This window comes from Falco biarmicus, chromosome 3, assembly GCF_023638135.1.
Source record: "Falco biarmicus isolate bFalBia1 chromosome 3, bFalBia1.pri, whole genome shotgun sequence".
Lineage (NCBI taxonomy): Eukaryota > Metazoa > Chordata > Aves > Falconiformes > Falconidae > Falco > Falco biarmicus.
Genome location: NC_079290.1, coordinates 117,637,555 through 117,655,062, shown reverse-complemented (window position 1 = coordinate 117,655,062; position 17,508 = coordinate 117,637,555). Strand labels below are relative to the sequence as shown.

At 43.9% G+C, this 17,508-nt stretch overlaps 1 protein-coding gene across 1 annotated transcript in view; it reads left to right on the top strand.

The window, feature by feature from the left end:
- Nucleotides 1–17,508, top strand: part of CSMD2 (CUB and Sushi multiple domains 2) — a 305,956-nt gene that overhangs the window by 42,174 nt on the left and 246,274 nt on the right. Inside the window, exon 3 of the mRNA XM_056332990.1 lies at nucleotides 3,969–4,081. Within this exon, the coding sequence (XP_056188965.1) occupies nucleotides 3,969–4,081 (113 nt within the window). The remainder of the gene's footprint in view (nucleotides 1–3,968; nucleotides 4,082–17,508) is intronic.

Genomic DNA, 17,508 nt, shown 5'->3' with positions numbered 1-17,508 from the left:
TGCTGGGAGGCACTGGTGCTCGTGGCGCTATGGAGAACCTGTGAAGGGATGGTGGTTACAAGAGCAGCTATTTTTTACTGACCCTGGTTCTAGCAAAGCTGTTCTGCAAACGTGGAGCCATGCACCAGAAATATTGCCATGTCGGTGGCAAACCCGAGGTGAAGAATGAAGAGGGATGCAAAGAGAGGAGAGGATTTCTGTGCTGATGTGTTTTGGTATATTGATTTTTGCCGTACTGTGAAGCAAGGGCAAGCTTATGAAGTGGTATTTCTGGCACTGGTTTAGTTTGGTGCCTCGCAGTAGGAGCAGAATTAAGCCAATGAAAAACACATTGAAAATCTCACACAATCAGTGTTGGCTCCGAGCAACTTAAGGGGATAATCACTCAATAATCCATTTGGCCAGAGGTACAGAAGAAATGGAAGATGATTTTTTTTTTTTTGTGTGTGTGTGTGTGCTGTTATTACTGCCCTCACCTTCTTGTTATGGCCCTTAATAAAAACAAGAAGCAGAGTTTGTTGCTTTTCTTTCTCATTAGCATATATATATATTTTATTGCTACACTAAATAACAGCGATGTCAGAATTGCTGCTTCCTGCGTGAGGCTGTAGGGGAATGGTTTCATGTTCTGTCTGCCATCAGGTTGATTCCTGTGCTTTAAATTTGCCTGGGGTGCAGGTTTAGGGAGGAAGGCAGGAGGACAGTTTACCAGCCAGGTCAAAACGAGGCAGGGTGCCTTGCCAAGCTTTTGGCTGTCCTGGGTCTTTGGAACAGGAGCACTGAGGTTTTACGGGAGTGATTTGAGCATGAGCCTGGTTAAATTATTGTTTCTTAAAGAGGATGCTGCCTGTGCTCCTGCTTGGAGAAGAGGACATCAGAAAATTTTTAATTCTGTGCGTTTCTGAAGGCCTAAGAGGAGGAATACCTTTCATTTTGACCGAAACTGCTTCCAGTGAGGAATGGGAGGAATTCAGTCCCATTTCCAGTGCAGGTTTTCACTGCACACGCAGATACAGAAATTAGTGGCCTAGACGGTAGGAGTTGCTACATAGAATTTTTTTTTTTTTTCTTTTTGAAGCAGTATTTCCTGCTTCCTTCTGAACAAGTATGGTTTTAGCGTTAATGGGGCACTTTTCATCATCTGTGGGCAGAAAGGCTGTTTGATCTGAAGGGGAAGACAGTGTTTGGTCACTGTCTGTGCAGGCAGGCAGCCCATTTTCTTCTGCTTGCTCCAGGGACACTTGATAGACACAAATGAACCTCTGAAGTTAAGGGCCTGGAGAGATGGATGGGTTTATTAATTTTTAGAGGTTCAGGAAGCCCAGAGGTTCCCATGAAAATTGTGTCTTCAGTCAATGTGGAATCTGTAGAAAGACTGAGAACAAACCCTCACTTACAATTTCATGCCCTTATGCACAGGCTATCCTTTTCTTTTAAGGCCCTGTAACTAGAAAATACGAATACATGCTTGAGGGCAGTGTTGTTCCAGGTAGCAGTTATTTCCCACTGACTCCTATGGGACATGTGCAGTTGCTTACAGGTAAACAGATGTATAAATGTTGCCTGGAATTAAAAGAAACACCTGTGAAGCGAGGTCCTCTTGGTACATAGACTGTGAACAGAATCTGTGATGCAGGAAGCTTAGTGCAGAGGGAACAGATCTATTTTGGATATAAAAAGCACAGCCTATCGTTAACTAATTCCTAGATAATGATAAAGCAGTGCATGGTGATTAGAGGAAGAAAAACTGACAGGTTCTGCTGTCCATTGTGTGTTTTTATTAAACTGGTCCATGCCTTGCCTGGATTTTTTGAGTGCATGAAGGTTTCAGTAGAACAGTTTAATTAAACTGCAAAATAAATTAATAAAAACTATGGCGCTTTTCCTCAGTTCTGTGCATGATAAAACTATCTTGGACCTTAAAACATCCTGGAACCTTTTATTTTTTAATAAACAGGAGCAATTGTCCTTCCAGCTTGTACAGACAACGGATTTTATGCTGACAGCCAGTACGTACTTCTCTGCTGACATAAAATTTGACTTCCATAATTGACTGGGAACTGTGTGAACTTTGCCAGTTTGGAAATTTTGCTTTAATAAGGTTCTCAGGCAGCGCATGTCAGCTTTCATTTGTCAGAGTTAAATCTATTTTAAATAATTTTTAGGCTTACTAAATTAAGGCTAGAGGAAGAACTGCAGGGAAGTACAATCGCTGTCTCTGGAAGTTGCCAGGGGCTGGTGGCTGCTCGAAGGAGAAATTGCTTGGGCTGGGAACTGCAGTGTGCTGGTACCCGAGCCCATGGTCAGGGAGAGGGTGGTGGCCCCCAGAATTAAAGATCTGATTTTTGTTCTGTGGGTGCTTTTTTCATTCCATGTAATATACGAGGAGAGGAGATACTCTGAATCAAACACAGGCTTACAGATATTTCTTAAGAGGTCAGAGTGCTTCGTGTCACGAGTAATCTTTTGCGCTTTCTGTAAGAAAGGCTAGCTGCTGTATAAAAAGATGTGGGATAAACCTCTGAGGATGTAAGAAGCTTCAAACTGCCTTACTGTAGCCGGTTTATCTCATGCTACTTCATTGCAGACTCGTAGAACGGTTTGGGTTGGAAGGGACCTTGAAGATCATCTGGTTCCCGGCTTGAACACTCTTGATCTCAAATGAGACCTCGTGGCAGTGAGCGCCTTTGGTTGCTGCTGCTTCTGTGGTTTTGTAAAGGTCTGGGTTTAGGACAGTTAGCAGGCAAGGGGGATTGCATCTGAATTTGTCCTTGATAACGGCAGGCAAGAATCTAATACGAGAGATTTACATAAGGAACATTTGTTTTAAAGCAATTATGTAAATCACCGTAGCCGGGTGTAAGGCGAAGGCTTGTAAGGTATAAAACTGTAATTGTTTGTGAGAAATGTACATTAGCTGTTCTTGGGCTATGTCAACACAGTATCGGGACTTGGTGTTTGGAATCTCATAATGCGGGTTTAAAATCCTTACTGAACAGACTTTTGTAATAAAATTAACAGCTGTCGTTTAGCTCTAGGAGCGCGGGTGGGAGGGCAGGACACCTGGGTGAGGGGCTTCTGCAGTGCTGGGTTTGGTCTGTTCGCTAGACTTGTCCCGTTTCTCTATAGTTCTTTCTACCCTGACCGGTGGGCACGTGTCTGTGTTCTAGGCAGTTCCTGCAGTACATCTGCTAGATCGTCTTCTGCAAATGATTTCGTGTCCCTGCGCTTTGATTTCCTCACCGAGTGAAGAGGTGTTAACCATTGCAATCTTCGCTGTGGCACATATTAGGTAGCAGGATGAAAAGTGCCATCCTTGGGATTGTTCTCGCAGGGACAGTTGGGTGGGGGTTGGGGAGGATTCCTGGAAACTTCAAACCTTATCCATTGTACAATACAGAACAAATACTCTGAAGACAGCCACCTTGATGGGCTTTAATTGGGGCATCAGTTTTTTTTGCCTGTTCTCTTATGCTATTTTAGGTTGTGTTCGATTTAATATAGCTTGTATAATGTTTCAGACCCTTACCTGATACTCTTACTCCGAGGTTTTCAAAACACGTTACAGGCATTTTTGAATAATGTCTTGGGCTCACACAACAACCTTTAAATATTGCTTCCATTTCATGGACAGGGAAAGTTTCTCTGAAGGGCTCGGTGACTGCTCTGAGATCACAGGGCTGGGGTTAGCAGAGCACTGCAGAGCCAGTGTTGTTACTGAACGAGGTGTGAAGCAGATTGACCCTATTTGAAACCAGCTTACAAAGAACTACATTAGTAGTTACTCTGGTAAGCCAGAAGGTGTTAAAAGCCCAGGATTTGTTGAAGCTGTACCGGTTTGTTTCCTTCAGCTCTGATGCTCCCTGCTTCAGGCTGTGGTGTGTACTGGCCGGAGTGGCATCTCTCGGATTTGCTATCGGGTCAAAGGCAGAAGTGGTGAGTGTAACCTTCCTCTTGATTTCTTCCAGGTTAACGGGTTTCCAGCTGCCTGCTCCTATTGTGAGTACAGGGGTTGTGCTGTCCTTGTGGCTTGTGAGTGATTACGCAGTCAGTGCTCAAGGCTTCCAGGCTAACTATGAAGGTAAGTCTGCTCAGTTCAGTAATTGTCTTGAATTGTATCTGCATTTGGCTTGTGGCAGGATGCAAAATGAAGGTGCAGAGTTTTCCACCGGGATATATACGTATGCAGACACTTAATCCAAGACAGGAGTGTCTGATTCTTGTATAATTTGATCCATTTCTACAGAATACTGAATTCAAATTGCTGGTTCCTTTCAAGTGAAATGTAATTTTTCCTCTCGGCATCTGTGCTCAAAACCTCTTTGAAGGCTTATTCTAACAGCAAAGCTGGAGTGACTGAGAAGGAGGGGTAATGTGGGATTTGTGGAGTGTGCAGGGTTGCAGCAAGCGCAGCGCCCTGCATAGTCACTGGGATTTACAGCTGAGACACTGGGGACTGTGGAGCAGTGCATAGGATGCTCAGATTACTGCATTTTTCTTTTATAGTCTCTTTGCTTATGCATTGTTTTTCTTTACCGTGCACCTTCCTCCCCAAGTACGTAAATTCGCCTCCTGTGTTTCTGTTCATAAATAATGGCCAGTGGTTGGTGGTTGTAGAAGTAAAGGATTCCATGTGAAGGCTTGGTGGCTTCAGAAAATCTTGGACAGTGGAAGTCTCAGATACGTGAAAGAGCTGTTCATAGTAGCAGGCAGGTCACGGCTGTGATATGACCTGGTACTGCTGGGTAAATGGCATTAAACCCTGTTAAAATTCAAGTTACGTTTATGTTGATTATTGCACCTAGGATGCTGTTTGTGTCTGCATAAATGTTCTTTGGAGTCTGTGGAAGTTCCTCGGCCTTAATGATATTTTTTGCTGATAAGTACTACTGGCCAATTACCCAATGCATTAAACCAAGCAGGTGCCTTCATTTAGATGATGTGGAAGTCTCTCAACATTTTCTGCACTTGACAATTGTTCAGGGGAGCTCTGTTTAAATACCCTCTAATTTCTGATTAAAACCTTTGCTCTGCCTGGAGGCGCCACTGGCATTAAGACTTTTTTTTTATTAGTCTGGAAGTGATCAGTGTGTGAGCAGGTGTTGCGTACGGCTAGGCGACGGTGTTAAAGTTCATCGCAGTCGGAGACCACCTCTGTTTGTTTGCTGGGTAAGTGCCTGCTGGGGATGCTGGTGGTGTGTGCTGGCTGGCAGGACAGGCGAGCACAGCAGCGTGGTGAGGAAAGGCAGATCCTGGTGCCCGTTGGCAAAACCTCTGCTAGAACATATGTCAGTTGCTGTGTCTCGTGGAGATGACAGTACGTTACTCCCAAATTGTGTGATAGAGGACATGTAGCTGGTTTTGTAATTTCTTGACATTTAGAGTTCATTTTTTTGGCATTTACACACAATTACTTGCACACTTGTAAATGTTTTGTTACTTTGATGCAGCTGGTGATGTTGAACAAAGGCTTGTTCCAGGGCTGCCCTTTAGTCACGTGTATTTTAGATTACCTGAAGTTTGACTGGTGATTAGGAGGCTTTCAAGCAGGTAACTTGAGTGCATCTCTAGGGGGGAAAAAAGAAATGTACTTAAAACTTAATCTGAGCCACTGAGTGACCCAGGGCACTGGTGTAAGAGGGTGACCCAGGGCGCTGGTGTAAATGAAAGCTTCATTTTGAGGAAGAGAGGGGCAAACTTGCTGGAAGTGCTGCTCTGAGCCTGCCTCCAAACAAGCTGCTTGCTTGCCGTTTGGATTGCTGTTAACTAAGACTGAAGAAGGAGATAAGTGTGTTTTTTGATCAAAGGGACACGCTGCTGCTGTATTGCTGTTTCAGTTCATTGGTAATCTACAACTCGGTGAATAGCTTGTGATTCGATAATTCATGTTTAAAGACAGAACAATGCATTGGAGTCCTTGCAGTAAATGATTCCTTTATGATCTGCTATCAAAGCATGCTCATTATTCTCTTCCTCTCTTTAAGCAATCATTGGGAAAAGCACCAAAAGAAACAGAATTTTAAAATTGGAACAAAAGATCTCAGGAACTCTTTTTAAAGGAGGACAGGAAGAAAGTATGTAGTTGGAGGCATCAAAGTGACACAAAAACGTTGTGCTTACACTGATTCCTGCTCTGCCCTGATCCTCTGGGAAATACATAAATTGAGGTTGGCTTTATCCAAGTTAACATCTTCCTAGCTTATCTAGTTAGTATGATGCCTGCACAATAAGATCTCTTACAAGCAATTTCTTGAAAACAACAGACGTCTGCTCGTACCTGTTTGTATGTTTCTTAATTTCTGGTTGTTTCAGGACACATGGTTCAGCTGTACATTTCACTGGCTAAAAAAGGGAGAGTTTGCACGCAGTGGCGGTGGAATCTATTAAATAACATTTCTGCTATGAGAAGTTAGAGATGCTTTAATAACAGATAGGCAGAGTGAGTTTCTGAAAGTCTGCAGAGCTTTTTTTCAAGCCCCAGGTAAGCCAGGTGCCAGCGGTGGCCGTGGAAACAGAGGAATAGCCAGCTCCAGGGCTACTGGGCTGTGATGCTTCCTTCTTGACCTCACGGTTTTCTGACTTCATTATATGTTACTGTGCCTGGCTGCTAGATCTTCCTTAATCCTCTTTTCCTCATTGTCCGACTTGCTCATCTTTCTTCATTTGGTTTGGTGTGTGTTGCCATCTTGTTTCTGTCTGCTCTCATTGTCTGATTCTTCATGTTCTCTCATCTCATACTGTTTGTTGTGATTTTCCTCTAGAAGCTAAAAATTGTTTCAAAGCTCAGGAAACAGCGGGGATAATTCCTCCGTGATTCTGCTGTGGAATAGAAGCTGCTGTTGTCCTTCCCCAGCCCAGCCATCTCTCGAGGAGCGGGCACGGCTGCGACTGAGGACGATGCTGCTGAGGCTGGAGCATCTCTGGGTTTAAGGCACCGGGTCACAACCTCGGAGATCTGATTTCTCTTCCCAGTTGTGGCGCAGATGGTTCTGCGTGGTCTCACGTTGGCTCTGTAGTCTGGGTTCCCAGCTTCCCAGCTGCAAAACCAGGTCCGAATGGCTCCTTGTCCTACGTGCCATTAGGAATTTGCCTTCATGAACCCACGCAGAGCATTCAGGAGCTACTCTATGGCATTGTGGCTGTGGGGAAACCTGCAGCAATAGCGCAGTTTGAGAGGGGACGTGGTTAGATTGTCATGAGTAACTGTTGTTATGTGGATGATCTGGAAAAATAAATGGGGGAAACCATTGCAGGATGGCTGGGAGTGAAAAATTGTCAGCTTTTTCATGCTGAATTGGAAGAACAGAAAATTTCATTTCCATTTAAGTATAATATTTTGATCTGAAGGTTATTTTTTTTAGTTAAGAAATTCTTTTGCTAAATACAAGCAGTTTTTATGAAGCTCAGTTTCAGAACGTATAATTTAGAAAATATTTAAATTAAGTGCTTTCATGCTTTTAGCATCCTTAAGTTTGTTTGTGTTTCCCTGTTCAACTGTCCCTTGAATTCAACATGATTTCACAATTAGCCTTGTTCACCCTCAGACTGTGGGATTATTTTTTTTCCTTTTTTAAGACTAAATGATTCTTCTCAAAAATCCTAACGAGCTGTTGTAGAGTCTTGCATTTCATTTCCACTGCAGGAGAATTTTGAAGTAGAAACAGCTATAAATAATCTAAGTTAGAATTTTACTGGGGCGTGAATCTTGACGGTCTCATCTTGTGAAAAATACTCCTGAAGATTTAATGACCAAAAATGACCAATGCTTCCATTTATTGCTTCCCCTGAAAGATGTGTGAAGCTAATAAAGGCACATGCCTAGACTACAATGTGGAATTAATTACAATCAGTGCTGCCGCACACCTGATGAATACACAGTCAGTTGACATTTAAAATAAATTGGGCAAGTCTTTTACTATAAGAGGAAAATTGATATAAATTCCACATCATTTCCTCAATAATGCTAATAACAGTTCATGATGAATAGCAGGTGGTTTTTTAGTTTACTAATGTAGATATAAAATAAAATCACATTATTATTATTTGTAAACCATTATATCTTGGCTGCCTTGTTAGTCCAGAGGGTATGAAAAATAGAAAGGGATTTAAGGAGAGACATCCAAACCTCCTCTTTATTGTACGTGAGTACAGAGCAGTTCTACAAACTGCTGAGGCTGATGAGCTTAATGATGCTCGAGGCTCCACTGGTCTTTCTTTCTGAGGCTCTTGAGCATTCGTTGAACACTAAGCAAGCAGCCAGGGCCTGGGTGTCTGGCATAAAGTGTCTTTCTGCTCCGGTGGTGTGTGTTACAGCTGCTGCCAGGACTGGGGGTGCTGTGGCAGCTGGCAGGGACAGGGTGCCTGTGCAGGGGTTTCATCCTGGCTGCACAGGATGGGGCTGAGGAGGAGAACGGTGCACTGGGCCCCTTATGCTGGCCTTGGACCCACGGCTGGATCTTGCGCTCGGGATGCAGACAAAAGAAGCAGCAGACAAGGAGGGAGGAGGACAGGTAGCACCAAGGGGAGATGCTGAAGCAGAGGAAGGACCAGTGGCTGGCTGAGTTTCGGGAACACAGCAGGCTGAAAACGGTTTTATTCTCCATCTCAAGGGGGGTAGCTGCTATTTCCTTAGCCTGCTAGCCAGGTGTTTCCTTCACCTGCAGAAATCCGTCAGAGGCACAGTGCTCTCTCTTGAGACTTGTCCTGCTGCGGCTAGGGCAGCGTTGTCTGGGGGATTTCTAGCAGGAACGGAAGGAATTGGATTCTTGTGTTAACTTGGTCCTGCTGTATTGATGTTCTCAACTCTCAGTTTTGCCCTGTGCCTCGGTTTCTCTCTCAAATAGGATTGTATTTTTGTTCCTGGTGCTTGTGTTCTAACAAGGGAGGTGCTGTATGAAAGAAGAGCGATGTAATGATGTTGAATACCTTTTTTAGGAATCCTCGTCTATGTAACTTCCAGAGTTTTAATGTTAATTTTTTTTTTTTAATTTCTCCCTCCAAAAGCAAAGCTCAGTTAGAAACCTCCGGAGAGAACGATGGTGTTTTGGACTCTGGACTCTGCTGCAGAAGCAGTGCTGTGTGATGCAGCAAGATTGAACATTAGGTGAAGATTCCTTCCCAAGACATCGAGTTTGATTACAGCTGCAACAAATTTGATAGCTGCAAACACTGAGTGCCTGATTGAAAAGAAACAATTATGCCTAGAAGAACACTGCTTATTTTAAGAAATTAGAAGCATTTAAATACAGAGGGAAACAGCCCCAAGTAAATGGTGCTGTTTTCCTTCATAATAAATACCCTCCTCTTTCTCAAGCACAAATAACTCATTCTGTAGAGGGTTCTTTGTGAAGTTGTGCATACATATTTAGAAAATACAATTAAAAACTGGTTCCTGGCCCTCCTTGACCGTTCCTTTTGCTAAACCCAAATGAGGTTTCCTGATCCGGTGCTGCTCTGTGGATGTGCTGCCGCTGTGCACCAGCTGTGAAACTGCTTTGTGTCTCAGTTTTCCCATCTGTCATTTGACTTTACAGTAACAGTTGCCCCGTTAATGGAAGACAGACAGATCAGTTTGAGCGCTCTCTGTCTTTGGAAATAGAGTGTTCAAGATTTTTGTGAAAGCAGGTAACTGTCCAGATCAGCTTCTGATTGTGAAGACCAACACTGTCCTTGAGGGCAAAAATCTCCTACAAAAAACCGGGGATTCCCCCAGGCCTTGGGCAATGGGCCTTTTTTTGGAAGTCCTCTGACAAACTGGGAAATGATGATCCCATTTTTCGACTGAAAGAGTGGAGGAATTTGGATACACAAACCAGTCGTTTTCTGAAAATAAGTTCTTCAATGTAAAAGTCTGGGAAGAGTTTCTGAAGAATTGGCTCTAATTTGCTTGTGCTGTGGGTACGACTTGGGCTGTGATGGTTTGGATGAGGTTCACTGGGCTGCAGGAAAGTTCTTGAGTAACAGTTCAGGTTTCAGTCCTGCCTGCTTGCAGCTGACACTGGGGGCCAAAGCTGTTACGGGGACTAGAGAGTCTCTAAGGCTTCAGGAGATGCTGGAGTGAAAGGGTGGTAAACCAGCTGGGAGCAGCCTCCCAGAGATGGTGTGTGGGCTGTCTGTCGTTACGTGGGGACTCGTGCTTGTCCAGCGGCTGCTCAAAGCATGTTCTCCGTCTGTGTAAATAAATTCAGGCTAGTACTGAATAGGCGAAAATTTTTAAAGCCATAATCGAATGTGCTTTTTATGCCAATTTGCCTTCTGAGCGAGCACCATATTGGGTTCATTTAAAGATCCAGCTGCGTCCCAATTCTCTCAGTACCTAAATCATAACTTGAACACACGGGGTTCTTGGTAAATTTACGGGCTTGATGCTTTTCTCCTTTTTCAAACCAAAACAGAGCAATGTGAATCCTGAGTTGCAGCAATGTACAGATTAACCCTTGTTCTGCTGGCAGTGGGAAGGATGAAAGCTCCGAGTCTTGCTCTGCTGCTCCTTTTTCTCTGGAAGTTGCTTTGTTTATCTGATGATTCAATCTCTGCAAGAGATGATTTAATGTATTCAAAATCAAAATGGCTTTGCAGTTGGGTGCGTGGATCTGGATGCCAGAGTGTATTGACTTTTTAACAGCTACTTTTACTTTGGTCTACTGAGTATTGGGCACGCTGACTGTGTGGCATAAAGCTTTCAAGGATGTGCAATACTTTTCAGGACATCATTGTTATAATAGACGTAGTTCTTTACCTCCCGTTCAGTCAGCTGCTTCTACAATTTTTGCCACTTCATCCTTACCAGCTGTGCTCAATGTACCTTCCCTTAGTGGTTCTTTTCTTCTTCTTCTTTTTTTTTTTTTTTTTTTTTTTTTTTTTTTAAACTATGCCTCCTAATTTTAGTATCAGTTGTGACCTGAGGAAGATTTAGCTTTGTCTCCCTCCTCCTGCTGTGTCTCACAAGCTGAGTTAGGGTGATGCTGGAGTCGGTGCTTGGATGGGAGACCTCCCTGGGAAATCTCGTGATGCTGGTGGGAGGTACGTTTGGTGAGTCAGCACGTAGTACCGAGTTAGTAGTGAATCTAGTGGCATTGCATGTTTCCTTTAAAAAGAATGAAGAAAATTCCTATTGGGCTGAGGAATGTGGTAACAGTCGGTGCTGGTTTGCTTCTGCAGGTGCTTTCTTTAGCTTCAGGTGCTCAATCCAAGTGGCTTGGTGTCTGTGACTATTAAAGGGTGTGTACCAAATTTGAGTGTGAGTCTAGCGTACTGATGTTGTCTTCACATTTAGACAATATTTATTGTTTTAAAATTTCTTCTGAGTTTCAGGTGAAGTGCTCCGTATTGGACTGTACTGCTTGACATTCTGCTTCAATGGTGGTTGTAACTGGTGAAATGATTCCTAAATACGCAGATGGCCAGAGCTCCATGCTGAACCCACCCTGTTACTTTTCATTATTAGAGAGCTGTGCTCAAGGATTGAAGTTTTTAATTAAAAGAAGTTTGTAGCCCCTACAGTTCAGATAACGCTATGGACAAGAACAGCCTGGGAAGCCATAAAATGGTGGTTCTCTGAATGTGGCAACACTTCAAAATGCCCCTTTGTCTCTAAGAGGCTTTAACACTGTAACTTTTGAGATGTTCATTACTGCTTTAAAGTAATTGACAGGAGATGACTGCATGGACTTGCATAGTTGGATTGTTCCTTTCGGCATTTTTCAGCTGTCTCTGGTCTGTTTGCAAACAGGGAAACCCGGCTATGGTTCATACTGCTATCCGGGAGCAGCCGCCTGAACTCCAGCATCTTCTGTGATGATGGTACAGAATGACATTACCAGTCTGGAAACATGCTGATGGAATTAGTTGTGTTGAACTGATGACAAAATATTAATGTCAAGACTTCTGTGCTCATTATATAGTATTCTTTTTATAGGTAATTTGTTCAAAGTTATAATTAATCTTAAGTTTTAGAAAACTTCCCATCTGTTGTATTGTGGAACTGCAGAACCTAAAAACCTTCCCAAAGAGATTAAGTTCTGATTGTTGCAGATTATGTGGAGTGCTGTAAAGAGAAATTGCCCATATTTTGTCTGTAGGCCCAACATACGAAGCAATGAAACAGCAGAGTACAGTAGCAGGTGACCCGTGAGTTTTCATCTAATCCTATATACCAAAAATTGTTTTATTAGTTTATTTTGCTCTGGTAACTTGCTTAGAGCATTCAAACCAGCCAAAGAGATCAGCAGCTGAGATCCTAAATTGGCTCTGGTGGCCTCGTGCACTTCTTAATAATACCTATTGTCACAGTATCTTGCTGATAATGTTTGTATCTTAACAGGTTTCTGGGCGAGTTGACTTGTTTTGAGTCACATTGCTGTTTCCAAACGACTCTAAAAGCAGGAACTGCGCAGATTGCATTTGAACATTGATATTCCTGTGTCTGAAACATCCCAATCCATTTTAATACGCGGGGATTAAAAAAGCATGATTGATCACAATGAACATCATGCCTGAAAGAAAGGATGGGAACAGAAATCGGGCGTTACCCCTTGTCTTGTCAAGCAGCAATAAACTTGGAGGGAAGCGGAAAGAGCCGGAGTCTTGCTGGAAGAGGGAGGCAGTGCAGCGGCGCTGGTGATAAATAGCTGAAGGGTAACACAGCTCTGCAGCAGCTTTGCTTACTGCTCCTCTCTGCTGGAACATCAGGCATGATTTCACTGTGACAGAGCGTGGTGGGGAGGTGAGGAGCAGGAGAACACTGTGCACCGCTGTGTTTGCTGCTCTCATTTTAGGGTTCATAACACTACGCTTAGGAACGTGTACGTAGAGCTGTCAAAGCTGTGCCAAACCGTGCAGCTGTTCAGTCAGCACTTTAATTCGCTTCTTGTTTGCAAGGTATTACTATTTGGACTACATGATAAACCAAGATACCAAATAAGCAGTAAGGCAACGCAGTATTGTCAATAATATTGAGTGACAGGATTGTTTTACACAGTGTAGTGTCTGGAAGAGAAGTAGTTTTATAATTAGATTTAAAGCAGAGCATTGGATTGGTTCTGTCTCCAAGTAAGTGTTTTCTACCTAACGTGAAAGAAATTTGGTTGGCAGTAAATTTGCCTATCATATGGTTTCAGAATTTTTTTTATGGCTGCTCTTTGGAATTTTTCCACCATATCGCAGCTCTGTAGCTGTGTCCCTGTTTATCATCAGCTGTTTGCAATGTGCAGCTACTCTTTCATTTAACGTACCATATGCATATTGGAAGCAAGTGATTTTTGCACAGTCAGCTGTTGTGTTCAGTCACATGTTGGAGTGACGGATCCAAACTTGATGAGACAAATAGTGAAGTATCTGGCTGGTGGGAGTCAGTCACCTCTTAAGTGCTTTTTAGTCTTTAGATCCCAGATTAGCCTGAAGTCCTGCTGTGCTTCTTGCTGCCCTTTGCTCCTGGCCCGTGCTAGCGCTGGAAGAACTGCTGTTGGCCTGACAGTGAACATGTACCTTTGATGTCTTAGCTGTGACGTTCAGAAAAAAACCCAAAACAACCAACCAAAAAAGACTACTTCAGAATTTGTTAGTGGTTTAGACAAGAGCAGTTGTTTTATGAACAACTTTTAAAGGGCAAAAAGCCACCTGAGAAATCTGAAGTTGGCTTGTGAACCCTTTATTGCTATTTATTTCCAGTAATCTATATTTGTTTACTCCTTTTTGTTCCATAGAGGAAACTTCTCATGGTCAGAAGCATATTCCAGTCATTAGTGGCATTTCAGCCTTGAAAGGGAAATGAACGGCAAATTGGCACGACAGTGGTGACTCAATTATTTTTCGCAGCCTTGGCAGGAACCGGTGCAAGTGCTGCTCAGTCTGATGCCTGCAGATGATGCCCAATAAATTTGCTGAAGACAAATCAAGCAAATAAGCCAGGTGTTTGCCCCTTGCCGTGTTTATGAGCTCGGTGCTACATCAGGTAGTCAGGTGCTTGTAAAACAAACCTCGATTAGTAGGTGAAGGAGATAAAGGTATATAGCTGTGCTGGCCACTCTTTCCCTGGGTGGTGTGGCTGGGGATGCTCGTGCTTTTTTATGAATGGGCACTTCTTCAGGCAGGGAGAGCGTTCAGGTGCAAATACCTCCCGGTGCGTAAAGCTGAAATGAGCTCTGGTGCTCACTTTGAGTAGTGAGTGCCCCTCGGGAGTGCTCAAGGTCAAGTGCTGGTGTGGCTGGCTGGTGCGGCTGCTGGTGCCATTTGTAGCGTTGGGTAAAAGCAGCAAAAGCACCGAGCTCTGGGCCCTGCTGACATGCGCAGAAGCTGCATCTGCATGAGGGGAAATACCTTAAAAGCTCCGCATCAGTCGGTTGTCTTGTCTGTACCGGTTGTTTTCTCTGTACTTGATCTGCTGTCAGTCAGGGTGAGGCCGTGAGGGGCAGAGAGGTTCTGGGCCAGACCCTCAGCTGGTGTAAATTGTGTTTGCTCTGATTTCAATGCATCTTCTTGGTGCAGTCCCTTAATTCCAGAGCATTTCTGGAGCTGAGCGCCCATCAGGGTGGGAAAGCTAACCTGGAGCATGTGGGTTTGGGGGTTCGGTGGATCTGCTGTAGGTGGATGATGCCTGTAGCAGTGGGGAGGCTGCAGGCTGGGCTTTTGCTGGACCATTTGTTTGCCTACGCTGATCATGCAGCTCCTTGTGGCAGTGCTTGTGTTCCAAGAAGCTTGCGGTGTTAGCACTGGAGAGCCTGTGCTCCTTGGTAGGACATCTCGTGCTGTGACAGCCTGGAGTCACCGCTCCGTAAATGTTAATGCAGGCGAGGTGCCGTTGCAGCGTCGGTTCGTGTCACGAATACAGGAGCAGGGGTTGGTGGCGGTGGATACGCTGCTCTGAATTCCTCTTGCTGCCTGTGTATGTTAATATTGTTCAAACAAGGGTTAGGGGAAAAGCTTGTGCTAAAGACTGGGTGGGTTTTGGGTGTCCTTACTGACTGACTTGCCCTCTGATGCCAGCAAACCCGGCGGAGCTGTTGCAGTGGATGCTGTGGGCAGATGCGTTGCTTTCCGCCGTGACTTCTTATGGAAGCAACTCCCTGGGGAAGGAAGAGTCAACCTTCCTATTCTTTTTCTTTTTAGCTATACAAAAGATTTTTATTACTTAAATGAGCTCCCAGCAAGTCTGCCTTAATATACTACTAATTGATTCTAAGACTTGAAAGCAGCAAGGCTTATTAGCATTTGCTGACTCAGCTAGAACCCTCCTCGCATGCTAGAGGATGGTGTGAGATATTGACCCTTGTTGCTGCAGCGCTAAATGAAGTTGAGGGAATATTAAGTGTCTCATACTGGCATTTGTTTTGCATATGCAAATGAGATCAATCAGTGCAGATGCAGGAGAGCAGGCATGCTAATGATTTGCAAATAGGATGGAGCATTAAGCGTTTAAACAAACATCAAGTGACACTTGCTAAGCTACAATACGGGGACCCTTTGCTGTCAAGGAGGTCCCACTGCTACTCCCTGGCAGTACAGCTGCTCCGATCAGCCCATTTGAGAGGAGAGCATACGGAAGTAACGTAGCAAACACGAAGGAATTTACAAGATTATAATATTGCTTCTGCTTTCGTGGCATTTGGAAATGGAGGGCGGTTTGTGCTGGAGGTGCGCTTGCCTGACCTGTGGGTTGCTGTATGTGACTGGACCCGGTGAAAGGTGTTGAAAATCAGTACCTGAAGATGTCAGCGCAGCAGTGCGAGGGCATGTCATGAAGGACTCTCATTGTGGTGGGTTTTTTTTTCTGAAAACCTTCATTTTCCTGCCTTCTTGCCCCTTTTTTCTTTCGCATATAATAGAGAAACATTTCTTTTCAATCAAGGAATCTATTTGCAGAACATGTAGTTGTTAGATGTGTTTGGTTTTGTTTCAGCATACATTTCCATAAAAAGTCACCACTAATGAGCTGTGCGAAAATTGCAGACTTACTGCCAAGCCAATTTGGTTAAAAGGCTTGTCCGTCCTTCATTGCCATTTGGATCCTTACGCACACGCAATGTGCTCGAGCAGGTACAGCCATGGTAGCTATAAAAAGGAAGGTGAGATGCTGAGGGTAGTGTCACATCTCCAAAAAATTCCTTGTTGCTACTCATGTGCGGCTACTATTCTTTTTTTCTATCTCTGTATGTTGGCTTCCCAGCTGCCTCATCAGTGGACCAAGGCTGTGAGAATTAAGACAGATATTCCCCAAAGCTGTGGAGTTTCTTTTCATGGTTAGAATTGGCTGATCCGGCTGCTAATTATAGCCATGTTAAGGAGGTTTTTGGTCAGTTTGTCTTCCAGATCAACGGCCATTGAAATTCTGTTAACTTTCAAAGTCTGAATCCTGGGCTTTCATTTCCCACATTGGAGAGTGTTGTAAGTCATCCGACCTGAGTCCTAGTCTCCAATCTTAATTGTTGGCCCATCCCGTGTTCCCTCTGTGGAATGACATTTCCAAGGGTCCACAGTCACCATCTGAGCCAGTTTCTGTGTTCTTCAGGTCGGGGCTCCTCACTGTATGCCTATATCTGCTTGCATTCCGAGAGGTTGTTATGTTTATTGGATTTTATTATGTTTTCATTTGCTTTTAGGATGTTGTACAGAACTCTGTGCACCTTGGCAGGGGAAGGAGCTATTTATAACTACAGGTTTTATCATTTTGGGCTTCTGATGTGACCGGGGGTTTGAATACTAGTTCAGTCCTGGAGCTGCTGGTAGAAATCCACCAGCCTGGGAAATGTTTCTTGTGCCGCAGGATTCACTAATGAACTTTTGGAGGTCACTGTCTCTAAATCTAGATTTAGATCTAAAATCTAAATCTAAAAAGTTTATAGAATCTATGTTTGTGTGTAAAGAAAGGAACACTGGGGCTGGTCCTCAGCTGGAGGGATCAGCTTGTGTCTGCACCATCTGGGGCTTCAGCAAGCATCTTCTTCATCTTAAACTTCTTGATTTAGGCACATAAATAAATCTTTCATCTGATACATGGATGAGTTATACTTCAGAGGAAGAAGTGTGCGTGGATTGCTGAAAATACAGACTAAAGCTATCTGTATGCAGCATTTTAAATGGGAAGAATTAGCCTTAAGCTCCGGTTTCCATTAGCAGAACCCCAGTTGCTTTTGGTTATGTAGGCAAAGCAATTACTGCAGGAGGAGAGGAGGCGGTTTGGCTGGCCGGTGTTGCTTTTAGTGGCTTGCTGTGAACTGGGCTGACCGTTCATAGCAGAGCTGGCTGGGAAACAGCAGTTTGCAGAGGCACCGAAAGGAATCCTGCTTGGCTGAGTAACAGAACCTATCCCACAACATCCTCTGACACGCGCAGATTGGATCTAAGCTCCTGTGAGACATCTCCTCTCAATACATTCAAATCCACCTAGCCTGGATGGTAATTCCTTCCCCTTTTCTTTACCTGGTGGTATTTCTTTCCAGTGTTGAGATTAAAATGTCATCTGTCTGGAGTAGAACCTGACTATAAATAAATAAATAACTTCTAAGCAGTTTG